General features: G+C 44.7%; 1 protein-coding gene across 2 annotated transcripts in view; it reads right to left on the bottom strand.

The window, feature by feature from the left end:
- Positions 1–14182, bottom strand: part of GHR (growth hormone receptor) — a 120264-nt gene that overhangs the window by 12641 nt on the left and 93441 nt on the right. For both annotated transcript variants that reach the window (XM_081089003.1, XM_081089002.1), the window contains 2 exons: positions 9008–9180; positions 5505–5683 (listed from right to left, as the gene is read on the bottom strand). In XM_081089003.1, the coding sequence (XP_080945129.1) occupies positions 5505–5683; positions 9008–9180 (352 nt within the window). The remainder of the gene's footprint in view (positions 1–5504; positions 5684–9007; positions 9181–14182) is intronic.

Raw genomic sequence — 14182 nt, 5'->3', positions numbered from 1 at the left:
ATTCTTTTTTCATTTTGCTTTTCCGGTTGGGTGTTTTTTGCTTCCTCGCATTTCAAATCATTGACTTGATTCTTGCGCTCCTCTGTTCTGCTGTCGGGAGTCTGTATAATATTCTTTATTTCAGTCAGTGTATGCTTAATTTCTAGTTGGTTCCCCAATATAACATCGAGGGTCTCATTAGTTTTCTTGTAGATCTCATTAAGTTTATCGGCGGCTTCTAAACAGTTCTTGAGAGACCTTAAAAGTGTGGTTCTGAACTCTAGATCTTCCATTGACAATTTTGTCCTGTTTCTTTGTCTCCGCATTTTGTTATGCTTCCTTGGTGCACCCCCTAGTGGTCTTTGTTTGTGGTTTTATAGTTAAATCTTGATGTAGCTAATTCCAGGGAGGGTTTGACCTCCAGGCCAAGTGGCTATGAGAATCAGCTGTGTCAGCAGTGAGAGAACTTCTGTCCTCTAGGGAGGTGCTAATCTGGCGTTTGCCTGAGGCTATCCGGCAAATGCCTCTGTGCAGGGCTTGGGCGGGGCAGGTCGCACAGGATCAACAGGGTGGGCCGGAGAGAGCAGTGATGGCGGCTCTCAGTCCTGTCCCCAGGGGCTCTGCCTCTCTGAGTCCCAGCACCCGCTGCAAAGCTCGGAGAGAAAGCTGCACTCGCTCTGACCGAAGCCAGGCAGACCCGCTTCTCCCGTTTGAGTCTGGGTCCCTAAAGACTCGCCCGGATCTGGAGCTCAGAGTCTGCGACTCCCTCCCGATTGAAAACGCCAACCGCGCCCTCCGCCGCCAGCCCGCTCCGCGCGCGCACTCCGCACCTCAGAATTTGACTTCAGCACTGCGCCTCCTCTGAGTGTCCGTATGCGTTTCTCTTTCCTCCTAGTTGTAGGACTTCCACTCAGCCAGCGTTCCTGTGGTTCTGGCGTTCCTGTGGTTCTGGGTGATGTCCCTTCCGTTTTTTGGTTTCACTTTTGAAGTAGTTGTTCAGAGCAGCAAACTCCGGCGTTAACCTATGCCGCCATCTTGGTTCTCCGGTTGTCTTAATTGAACTTTCTTTTTGTTGGTTAATCCTCACCCAAGGATATTTTCCCATTGATTTCAGAGAGAGTGGAAGAGAGGAGGACACACACACACACACACACACACACACAGAGATACATCAATGTGAGAGAGACACATCATTGATTGGTTGCCTCCTGTATGCTCCCCAACTAGGGCTAGAATGGAGCCTGCAACCAAAGTACATGCCCTTGACCAAAATCGAACCCAGAACCCTTCAGTCAACAGGCCAATACTCTATCCATTGAGCCAAACTGGCTAAGGCTTAATTGAATTTTCAAATAATTCTAGTAAAAGCAATTACATACATAATCTGAGTGTTCTAGAAGGTTCACAGCCACTCCCAAATAGTGTGCTATTCAAAATCTGCAAAGAAAAGTCACAGGAGTGCTTGGTAATTAACACCAGGGTCCCATAAGCCTTAAGGCCAGGATGTTCTTTTACCTTCCAGAGAAGGGCAGGTGAGGCTGTTACAGGTTTAAAACATGTCACTATCAAAGAAGCAGACCCAGCTAGTGAGGGTGTTCTCCTCTAAGGCAAACATTCCGACTAAGTATCCAGTATGTGCTTTTTGTATATTTCCTGGTAGAACACGCCGTTCCTGTTTCTAAAAGGCTAGGAACACTCATCTTTTCAACAGCATAGATCTTTCACATAAATATTCTCCTAATTTGTTTTGCTAAGTCAGAAGCTGGACCTTCAGTTTCTAAAACAAATTCTCCTTTCACCTCAGTTAGTTGCTACTCACAAAGTATCTCTTATGTGTCCCCTGTGTCCATGGGACGGTAATTTTGCACTGTGTAAAGACGCTGCTCAATGTATGGAATGTTACATGCCTAAAAGGCTTTTTAAAGGTGGAATTCTGCGTATTAAACTTATTATTTTTCTTGAACTATTTTAAAAGCCTATGTTTTCATTCTTAACACCCTAATTTCTCTGCTATTGTCACCAATGTTATTTCTTTACAGATTTTACTAATAACAAAAGCAGACAGGGGCTCTCATTGGATCCATGGCCCCCTCCGTCCTCTCTCAGCCCTCCACACCCACCACACCACACTCCATCTGCTCATATCCCACCTGCTCACACAGCTCCCACCGCCACATGGAACTCCGCCACCTGCCTGCGAGGGAACGCCCATTCTGGCCAAGCCTAAGTGTAAGCATTGCTGAAATTCTAAGGAGTCTTTCCGGGCACCTTCCCTACCATCCTGCCAGATAATACACATCATATATTACTTCTGGAGTTTTCCTGCTCAGATTTCTGTATTAGACTGCAAATTCTCTGGGGACAAACAACGCCTTCATTATCTTTAGGTATACAGTGGGTGAGCAAGAGATGGCTCATACGCTATAGATAATTCTATGCCACTTGTTAAGCCCTGAAAGAAAACCATCAATTATTAACTTATCTAGCAGGAAAATAGTGTAAGTAACTACATGGCCATTAGTATTACTTTTATATTAAAAATACATTTAATTTAAGAAAAGATACAATACCAAATTCAACATTGCCAAGTGGTAACATGGATTCCCGATATAAGCAACAAACACTAGCCTTTTCCCTTCTACTTCCAAACCTCCCCTCTTTTTACGCTTATGGCATTCGTGCTCATAACCCATTTGACTGCGAGTTTCTTCCAGAGAGAGGGCGATTCTTATGAAGAGGCCCTTGATATTCACAACCACTTTAGTTGAGACCCTTGCAAATGACCAACCTTACAAATACTATGAATATGTAACTTCACTCATAAAAGTAAACATTAATGGACGCCTTGGAACGATCTAATGGGACGTTTAGCAGGGTCCAATGAAGAGTGTGATGAGGCCTTGTTGGGAGGCAGCTCTGAGCATCACTTAACTGAGTCCCAGGCTCCCATGCACCTAGCTCATAGCTCAGGATGCAAGCTACCTACTTGTAGCTTAGACATGACTACGTGCCCGGGTCTTTTAGACTTGAAACTATGATTAAAAAATGAATGAATTCTAATGTTCTGAAATACATCCCTGCTTTTTCTAGCTTGCCAAGCTTTTTAGTCTCAGGATTCTTTGACACTCTTAAAAATTATTGTGAATCGTAAGGATTTGGTTGATTTGGGTTATACTATCATTATTTACCATATCAGAAATGAAAACTGAGAAATTAAAATGTGCTAATTTTAATATTAAAACAATAAATTGATTTAATGGTAACCTAATATATTTTTATAAGAATTATTGTACTTTCCCAAACAATAAGATTATAGTGAAAAGAATGCCATTGTTGTACATTTTTGCAAATCTGTTTGGTAGAAGATGGCTGTATTTTTACATCGGCTCCTAACTAAACCTGTTAGGATATGTTGTTTTGGTTGACATGCATGAACAAAATTGAGGAAAAGGAAGGGTATTTTGATAGGCTTTTCAGATAATTGTGGCTATTCTTTAACACCAACAGCCAAACTCAGCAAGTGGTATTTTCTTAGAGGCTAGCTACAGTGTGGAATTGGAAACCGTATCAGTGAATCTTCTGTACGCTGTTCCGTTAGCATCCACCATTCCCTCTGATACTCTGAATGGACCATTTCCCCATGTGTGATTTTCATTACCTCACGTACTGATCATTTGGAAAACATTGGTTCCCTGAGTTATGCAGATTTTCTAAATGTACACATATTTTATTACGCGATATAAAAAAATCACTTTTGCTAACGGTATCATCATTCATCTCATCAGGAGTGTCTTCAAAGATGGGAAGCTAACAAGTTCATGGTTGTACAAGAAGGTTTTCCAAAATTCCGATTTTCCCTTGTAAGCTCGGATTTTTCATCGGCAACAAATACCGTCAATTGTTTTTCTTGAGGTGATGAGCTTACTTTATTATTTTTTAAGAAATGTTTGCCAAATATTTGCTAAGTCAAATCTATCAGTCTACCAGTGGTGCTTCCAGGTACAACTGGTGCTCGCAACAGGTTCCCTACAGGAGCAGCGAGTTCCACTGGCAGCCCCGCTGGTTAAGTGCTTTTTCTCAAGACAACCATCAGCACCGCGTAGGCAGCAAAAGCGCTTTCCCTGGGCTTCCATGCGGCACCCAGAATATTAAAAAGCTGTGTCCTCCAAGGTCGGGCTGGAACAAAACTGAAAATTTTCAAAGCTGTATCAAGGGCGCGCTTGTGTGCAACTGGCTCCCTCCCTCCCTTCCCTGTGAGTGCTCTGTGATCAGCAGTACGAGTCGGTATTACTGCCATGCTCTGTGCTAAGGCTGCCTCAGTTTCCCCATCACTGCTTTTGTACCGTCAGGGCAAATCTCACCACAGTGAAAAAAAGAAGTAACATTTTAGCATTATTATGAAAATAGTCTTGACCTTGCGGACTCGCTGAGAGGGTCTCAGGGGCCCTCAGGGGTCTACAGTTCCTGCTTTGAGATCGGCTGCCCTGGGGTACCTGAGTACAGTGGTTATTTCACTCCCTGGTGGCTGGCTACATGTTTGACGAGCTTGGATTTAGAAAGTCTCGTTTGACTCAGCATCCAACCAGGCTTTTTTTTACACCAGGTCACAGAATGGATATCTAAATTAAAACGATGCCGAAAACAGAACCTCAAAGCCCAATATTTAACTGTGCAAAGCTGCTCCAAATTTAGCTTTCCTCCGGTGACAAAATCAGCCGCTTCTTCAGCAGTTCACTGAATGGACAGGGCCCGGTGTCTGAAGAGTCGGCGGTGAGGCTGTGCCAGCCGCTGGGCATGACTGATGCCCGGCCAGAAACCACTGGACTTGGCCGGGGCTGTGGCTGTGGTCAGACTGATTTAGAATTAGTTATATTGGGAGCAGCATGATAATCCTGTTTTTCTTCGTGCTGTGTGCCATGCGGAATTTATCTAAGTGCCCGGTTCCCACACGCTTGGCAAGGAAGCGAGGAGTTCAGAGGTCAACCAGTACCATGCTCCTTGCAGACTTAAAAACCTCTTAGCTTGATTGTCCCCCGAGGTATTTAACCAAATATCCTTCTGAAGCCTCTAAAGGGCACATTCCCTCCCTCCGTTTCCCTCCTGGAGTCACTCAAGGACTTATTTTAACGAAGCTCTAGTGAGGAGTAGCAACTAACATCATGGGAGAATATTTAGCCATAGCTCACTGTTGACCTTGATCATGACCCTTCCCATGTTTAGCCACATCCCCAAAGACAGTTAAGTGGCTAGAGTATACAAGTTTGTTCTAAAGTTAAACTGGACAGCAAGGATGACGGGGGACATAGTATCCTTTTCCTTCCAGAGGCTTCCATAGAAGCTCCATGCTGTTGGACAGGACCTCAAGATGATACTTTTCTGATTATTTTCCTCCAATAAGAAATGATGCCGCATATAGCATGGCCATGTGGTACTAGGTCAAAAGGACATATACCCATGAGAGGGGGTGTTGAATCAAAGGAAGACAATTCAAAACGTTTCCAGTGTAATTTGTAGTGATATCTTACCATTTTCCATTGGGTCTCGTTTATCTCTTTGTATTGCAGCTCGTACTCCAGGACGATCCAGCCTTTCTGAACATCTGCGTTGGAAGGTGGCTCCCATCTCACCTGGATATCCGCATGAATCCCCGTGAGGCTGGTGTTCAGCAAAGTCCAGTTGAGGCCGATGGGTGGATCTGGTTGTACTGTGCGTTTCAATGGAGAGTTAGTACACAGCTGGGTAGTGACGGAATGCTTTCTTCTGAAGAGACCACGTTACTTTACACATTTCATTATTCATACTCTCAATTCTTCTAATAATCCTATCAGTCTATTCTCACTTTACTAGAGAGCACCAATTTTTCCTTAAGGGTGATCTGTGTGTAACTCTAAAAATCCCATATAAAAGTCCTTTTCGAGTTTAAAGTCTGAACTATAACTTTTCTTAAAGATCGTCTGGGTTTTGCATTTCTTTGAGCTCTGATAGAATTAATGCTTTGGGATTTGGCAAAGGGATTCATTCTAACTAAGGAACAGAGTGAGAAAGATCTATGGCATTTAAACACGTGGCTATATTAGGGACTCGGGGCAGAGGGGACTTTTTTCTTCCAAACTGTTCATGACCTGCGGCAAGGGCCTTGCTTCACTCACTTCTGTGTTGCTACCAGCACAGTCCTTCCCAACACTCAGCCAGCGCTCCTTGGCTGGTCTTCCCAGCCACATGCGGTCATTTCCCCAGACCTAAAGAGGGAGGCACTGCACGGCTCTCTCAGATGGCGATGCTGCCCTGTTTTCCTTCACGTAACCCATGTGAACAACTGGCAACAGTGTTTTGCTTGGTTTCTACCAACTGCACATTCTCGGGTAGATCTGCTGCATTTCGCCTGTTAGCACCACAAAGACCACAATTTCCCAAAGGCCGATGAAGAGAAAGATGGACTCTAAAGCCAGGAACTCTATCTAAATGTACATTCTAGATCAGGGGTGGGGAACCTTTTTTCTGCCAAGGGCCATTTGGATATTTATAACATCATTCGTGGGCCATACCAAATTATCAACTTAAAAATTAGCCTGCTATATTTGGCCAAACATGTAATTAACTCACTCCTACTGCCGTGGCAGGGCCCGACCAAATGATTTCGAGGACCTTATAAGGCCCGCGGTCCGGAAGTTCCCCACCCCTGTTCTAGATAGTCCCCAATAAAATGTTGCTATTTGGGTCCCAGTACCAGACACGGAGTAAAATTTACTTTCTTTTCTATTATATGGAGGTCACCTGGAATGTGGCAACGTCTGGGTTCCCAGGGTTGATCAGAGATAGGCCTACAAATATACCCTGTGGGGAGCTTTTACTGGCTGTTAATATTTGGTGGCCAAAGAGGGGAACTCCTCTTTCAACCAAAGCTGAAACATTCTCTGTGAGGGATGTTGCTATCGGCCACTGTGGAGTGAGCACCACTTTAAAAAAAAAAATAGAGAAAGTCCAAATTTGACTAATCATGACTACATTTGGGAAATTAAATTAGAGTGATTTGCAAAACAGCTAAGCTACATATGCCGCATACTGACAGTCATACCTTCTTTTCTGGATTTGTTGGGGACTGATGTTCTGATAACCAAAGCTTAACCTTATAAGTGACCGAACTATAAAAAATGTTTTTCATGTGAGGTTTTCTAAAACATATTACTCATGTGACATCTTCAAAATTTCCCTACTTTAAATAGAAGATGAACGGGCCCTGTTGAGAAGGCACGGCGACCTCTCCTGACCTCTATACTTCCATGTGCCATACCTGCCAACTCCTCTGAGATGTTTAAAAGGCACCTGAGACTGCACACATCTCCCAATTGACCCAGGGCTAGTCATTTACTGCTCTGAGCCTCAGTTTCATCATCTGTAAGATGGGGATGATAAGAACCTATCTCCCATGGTTATTAGATCTGAATCATGATAAACGCTTTGGAAGTGTTAGCTATTACTATCCTTAGGTCATGTCCCTGCTTAAACATCCTCAAATGTGCCCCTTGCCAGTAAGATAAAGTCCAAATTCCTTTGTGGGGCGTCACTGCTGATGTCTGTGGCTGACCAGTCGGGCCTGCCTAACTGCTCCTGAGTCTTTGAAATTTCTGTGCTATTTGTCACTTTTGGAATGTAGTAGTTGTTGGAAGACACAGCCCATCTTGTACACCCGGCAACTCCCACACATGCTTTAAGGAGCAACTGAACTGTCCCCATCTCTGTGCAGCCCTTCCTCAGTCAATCTGTCGCACCTCTGGCTCCCACCTTGGCTGGCTATGTGTCCCACACACCTGGAGTCCAGCACTCATTATGGCACTTACTTATTATTGATCGCAATTATTTGTCAACATGCCTGACTCTCTGGCTTGACGGTATGTTATTTATTCTGTAGCCATCACACCTGGGCACAGTGCCCAGTTAGTGCCCAGCTCATGGCTGGCACTCAGTGACTCAGCCAGGTACAAGAGTGGGGCTGGCAACTGGCAGACACAGGGTCAGGACATGGGTCTTGACCCAGTATTCTTAGTACTACCCACTTAACCACTCAATAGCTACACTTAGGCGTGTTAGGAAACATACTCAGTAGTCACTCTAACCTATGCAGTTAGGTTCTCTTTTCTGCTTAAGTTTTCTTAATTTTCTCTCTCAACGTTAGGCTATCAGATCTACTTGTTTTTCTCTGCAGCTCCTAGCCACTTTCTCTCTGTCTCTTTCCATTTGCCGATGCCTGGGAAACCAGACAAGAACAGCCCATCCGAGAGAAGCTCCAAGGAATTCCTATGCGCAACAAATGAGCTTTTGTGGGTAGATTTGAGGCACTGATGTCAGCTACTCAAAGTCCTTCTTTGATTTTTTTCCACTTAGCTGTTTATACTACTATAGTTTAAACATCCCAATTATAGCTGCTTGTGTTCTTTTGTTGCATTTCCCCTGGGTCCACATGATGGGCAAGGGATAGTCTGTCTGCAGCTTAGTTCATTGCGCTAATTATCTCCAATGTTTGTCTGGAGATCTTATAAACATGTCTTTGTACGGATTTGGGCTGTTTTGTAAATGTAAAACCCGTGAGTTACTGTGCTTTGTGTTAAAAGAAAATCTAGGCACTTATTAGAGCAATGGAAGATATGAAGGCCAAGCTATATCAGCAGATATATAATAATCATATTGAATGATTAAGAGAGAAGGAATCTTAAGAGTACATTGAGTTTGCCCCCCGCAGTGGCACACAATCCAATCCAGCTTAAACACCTCCTCAAGGAAGATTCCACAAGGCTCCCACTCTTTCCTTTTCAACATTTGCTGCCAGATTCTCTTATATTAGAGCCAACTTAAGTCCCCGCTGCCCTTTCCTTCTTGTTCAGCAGCTGATCTCGTGCCGGTCAAGTAGACCTCCATCCACCTGTCGAGCACAGGGACAAGGTCTTCCTACACAAATACATTTGAACGTTGTAGACCTCCCCGCTTACTTAATCTAAAGCCATGTCAAATGAAACACAAACCTGTGATTTACCTATTTCCTCGACAGAGAAGCACTTCTGATCCACAGTACCACCATTGTTAGTGAGCTTGATGCAGTAGGGCACCCAGATGGAGGTATATGATGCATTAAAGTAACAGCTGTTTTCTCCCGCAGAGACGTAATCAGGGCATTCTTTCCATTCTTGAGTCCATTCTTGAGTGTTCCTGAAATGGAGGGTAAAAAAGGATGAATTTTTTCAAAACCATGCTATAGCTCAAGTCAAAGCGAGGTGCCTGACAATCAGATTCAATGAGCAAGACACAAATATTTATGAGCAAGTACTTTAGTGACACCATTTCCAAGATGTGTCACATTCATAGGCATTGCCAGGGTCTGCAGAAGGATCAGGGGCCGTTTGGTACTTCTGCCAATAGTAAGAACCCCTACTCATTGACGGCATGTGAGTGCAAGCTCCTAAGCCAAGTGATTCATTGGTAGATGGTTTATTATCCTCATTCTACAAAGGAGGGTTCTGAGGCTTAGGGAGGTTGAAAAATGTCCATTAAAACACACTAGACAGTCAACTAACTGCCAAACTGTAGAGATTCCCACAGAACTGCGAGTCCTTAATCCTGGGTGTTTCTCTGCCAGAAGCCAATTCCAGCAGGTCATAATTTCAAGAGTTTCATCAAAAGGTTGATGGAACTTGGGGACTCAACAGGGTTGAGTCTCACATGTAGTCACCTGTTGGGAATGGCTGAAGGCATTTTCCCAAACCTGAAAAGGAATGATTGCTTGGCTGCCAGACAGCTAAAGGGCATCTTAATCTACATGTTATTGCCTCCTACTGGCCAAACACCTGAACAGCCGTAGGCTAATTCCCCCAAATCTGACAATGCTTCTGTGTAAAAAACCTGACCCTTTGAAGTGTATATCTCTGCCTCGCCTAGGGACAAATTGTGTTAATAAAAAGCATGGGGTCCTGAGACAAGAACGTAGATCTTACTTTCCTTTAAACCAGGCTCCTCTGACCCCCAACATTTCTCCAACTCCTGGTGAAAGGAACCAGGGCATGTGGATGGCATTCTCCAGGCTGAGTAACACTCAGGTGCAAGTGACCTTGAGGTAGAAATTGGTTACTACCCTTCTCTAGACCACTGTGTCCCATGTCTACCTCCCCACGGATGTCCTATGTTTGGGAGAGTTTTCCTGATGCCTTGGACTCCTTCCTATACTTCTGATTTTTTTCCTTTATTATATGAAGAGCCATGAGAACATTGCAAACATGCAGGACATTCCAGTGATATGCAGAGAACATGAAATTCTAACCTCTTCTCCCCTACCCCCGAAAGAGACAGAAGGCATGAACCCAGAAATCTAAAAGTCTCTCCAAACCCAGAAAAGCATTTTTCTTTTCCACTTTGTAACTAGAAATTGACATTTAATGACAGAATATAGAAAAAAAAGGGGAAACAAACATGGGCTGAATGGGATCAACATATTTCATATTTGCTTATGAGTTCCTTTTTTTTTTTTGGTTTCTCCACAAGCAAGTTCCTCTTTTCCTAGACCTTGAATCAGATGAAAACAAACGAACGAACAACAAAACAAAGCATGAAGGACAGAGGGACACTGAGTTAATAAGGAAGATGGGTCTTCACATTTGCATTCCACCACGGAGTTATTTATCTCTGCCCCACTCTGCAGAGAGCGCCCTTTACCCAGATGACTGCAAACCACAGCAGGGTATGCACTGAATGGAAAAGAGATGCCAGGAAGTTCACTGCAGACAAAAGTCAGAATTTTGGGAAAGGAAATTCCCTGGTCTGCTGCCATGGGGACCTGAACAAAAATGCAGAGCAATCAAAGGACCGCTCCGACTCGTCTCCCGCAGCGGGAATAGTGCAAACATGTGAAAGGATGTAACACTGCTCTCCCAAGTCCCATCTGTCTGAGTGACTGACTGACCCCAGCAAGCCATCTTTGGGATCCTACTAGGCAAGCACCATATAGCACTGTGCGGATGTGATTATTCATAAGATTTGGTCCCTACCTTTAGGTTGGAGAAAGAACTAGAAATTACCACCTCAGTACTTTTTTTGGTCTCCTGCATTCATTCCATCGATATTTAATAAGCGTTGATTATATACAGAACATTGTGCTGGGCATATGTGGGAGGGTCATGTGTGTCTAAGGAGTTACTCTTGCTTCAGGGGTATGATTAAAGACTGTATTATAAAGGAGTGTGAGTAAGTGCTCATTAGGCTCCCTAAGAGTTCAGAAGAGGGAATGATTGCTCTGGTTGTTCACGGAAGGATTCAAGGTGGAGGTGGTGTTTCTTAGCAACCTTGAAGGATGGGTAAAGTTTAATAGATGGCAATAGGGCAGTGATGGCGAACCTATGACACGCGTGTCAGAGGTGACAAGCGAACTCATTCTTTTGGTTGATTTTTCTTTGTTAAATGGCATTTAAATATATAAAATAAACATCAAAAATATAAATCTTTGTTTTACTATGGTTGCAAATATCAAAAAATTTCTATATGTGACACGGCACCAGAGTTAAGTTAGGGTTTTTCAAAATGCTGACACACCGAGCTCAAAAGGTTCACCATCACTGCAATAGGGAAAGGAAAGGAGGGAACAGGGTGGTCAAAGGCATTTAGGGAGAGAAGTATGGGACTGAATGTAGTGAGTGGTGCAAGAGGCAATGGAATAACTGGGAATACTTTCTTAAATTAGAATTGCTACTTGGGTGGAATAAGTTTGTACTGGTTTATTCTTCACTAGGCTATCTGCTTGAAAAGAGGGTTTATGAATCAAGGAGACATAGAGCCAGGGAATCTGTGGCAGAGGAAATGGGCAGCAGGAGTGGCCCCATGCAGCCCCAGGTGTGGGGGCTGGCAGGCCAGACTGGAGGTCTGTGAGCTCTGCCGGGGGAGGGGGAATGGCACTTTGGGGAGGGCAGGGCCTGGGAGGAAGGAATGAGGTGCTGGGGGAAGACACAGGCTTCCTCCTTTCCAGCTGTTTCTCAGGCTGGTCTGTTGGCACCAGGAGGAAACTTGTGCAATATCAGGAGGTCCTTGGGACAGCTGCTCATCAGCTGTTGAAAGAACTTGGAATTCAAATGGCAGAAACACCAGGGTCCCAGACAGGGAACTATCACTTCAATTCTGGTTGAGTTTCTTAAACGTTGCAAACCCTTGGATGAGAAGAAGACTCAGCCCTGATGGGAAAAATGTGGGTAGAAGCAAGGATAAATCATGTATGTATGTGTGCATTTATAGTAGAAGAAAGATTTTTAAACATTAGGAATAGGTGGGTCATTGAACTATAATACGATTTATTTTATCTTGAGTTTCAAACTGAAAATAATAGTGCATGAAAGGGAACGGTTTAACAAGAGAGCCCAGGGGATGAGGCTTCCATACACTGGCAGAAGGGATACAAACTGTGTGTAGAACACTCCTAGTATTAAAGCTGGTATTAAAATGTCCTAAAGATGTGGGCCACTGCTTGCCAGGTCTGGATTTGACCTAGACAGGTGAGCTCTGTGTGTTCCACAGCTTCTCAGCGTTGGCATGTCAGGCCCCTGTCCCCCATGGACCACAAACCCTCTTTGGATGACCCCAAATCCATTAGCTCCAAAGCACATACAACTGAAGCAGGATGGGTCAGGAGGCTCTTCCAAACACAGCTCCCAACCCCTGCCTTCATGAACCCAAGTTGAATTTTGCTTTAAAGAAATATTTAACCTTTATTTTTAAACTATTACATTTAGACAAAAAACCAAATGGTTTCATTACATACAGAGCATGTGTTTTAAGTTTAAAATGTAACCTTTTCCTTAGAAAAAGACAGGAAAGTAACATGTCCCTTCTAATTTCCCCCACTGCCTGGCATGGGAAAAAAACTTTTATTTTTATTTTTTTAAAGTATATTTTTTTATTAATTTCAGAGAGGAAGGGAGAGTGAGAGGGAGATAGAAACATTAATGGTGAGAGAGAATTATTGATCGGCTGCCTCCTGCACGCCACCTACTGGGGAATGAGCCCACAACTTGGGCCTATGCCCTGACGGGGATTTGAACCTGGTTCACAGGTCAATGATCAACCACTGAACCACACCCAGCCGGGCAAGAAAATTTCTTTTTAAAAAGCCAGGATATGATGGAGGGGGGTGATGGGTGATGGCAGAGATGGGGAAACAGTCTAGGGGACTGGGTCTTCACACGCCCACTTCCTTGAGTGAGGAGCAGAGAGCACAGCATCTCTGCTGGACTCAGAGCCGCCTTTGGCAGTGCCTGTCGAGTTCCCTCCAAGCACAGAGCCTGAATGTGGCACCGTCTCCATCACAGGGGCCCAGAGACTGGCCTGGATGGGCTGCCCTCCTCCAGCTCACCTGGGGAGGTGGGTGCCAGCTGCCTCGCTCTGTCCTGTTGACAGACAGCCCACATGTTTAGGCTCCCTTGGCCCTTAGTTACCAAGGCCAGGCCCCTCCCCTGCTCTGGTTCTAGGTGTAATCATGTCGCCGCTTTATTTGTGTGTCAGGGATGGGGAGTCATGAGCCTGTGGATCCAGGAGCTGCCTGGGAACTGACTTCTAAGAGACAGTGACCAGAGTCATGGTGCACGGCTGTTGTCCTGCCACACGTCTGTTCTCTCATCGGGGCAGCTAGTCCTAACCCTCCCGACCCTTCGGTTCTGCCCTTCCCAGATAAACTGGGTAGGGCTTATGCTATTTTGGCCGAGATATTAAAACTAATTATATTTTTATAGAAAAAACACAAAACGCTGACTTTAGCCAGTTTAAATGGGCAGTAATCACAAGGTTGTGCTTAGGGGGTTTGAGGAGGTGATCACTTTCCCTCCTGGGACCCCAAACTCCACTAGGGCCCAAACCAATGGCATCCTTCTGCGTATGTCGGAGATCTCCCCTCCGCCTGGTCCACTTTCAGTGGCTTTCTGCTGGCACAGAGCTGGGCTGGGACGAGGGATGCCGAGGGGCCTGGCTGCGCGGAGCCCGGAGGCCGGAGATGGGCCCTGCCGTACAGCGGGGGGACAAGCGTGCTTGTGTGAAGGCTTCACCCCTGGGGATTGGCCTTTTAGCTCAGGTTCAAATTTGGTGACTCCTAGGCTGGTGAAACCCATTTTCATAGAGTGGGCCCACGTCCGCTCTTGTCCATTCATTTATTTAACTGTCCTGTGCAGAGAGCTTCCGAATGACT

The sequence above is a fragment of the Myotis nattereri genome (genome assembly GCF_964212035.1).
Source record: "Myotis nattereri genome assembly, chromosome: 4".
Lineage (NCBI taxonomy): Eukaryota > Metazoa > Chordata > Mammalia > Chiroptera > Vespertilionidae > Myotis > Myotis nattereri.
The sequence above is the reverse complement of the archived record's forward strand: the minus strand, read 5'-3'. Positions and strand labels throughout refer to the sequence as shown.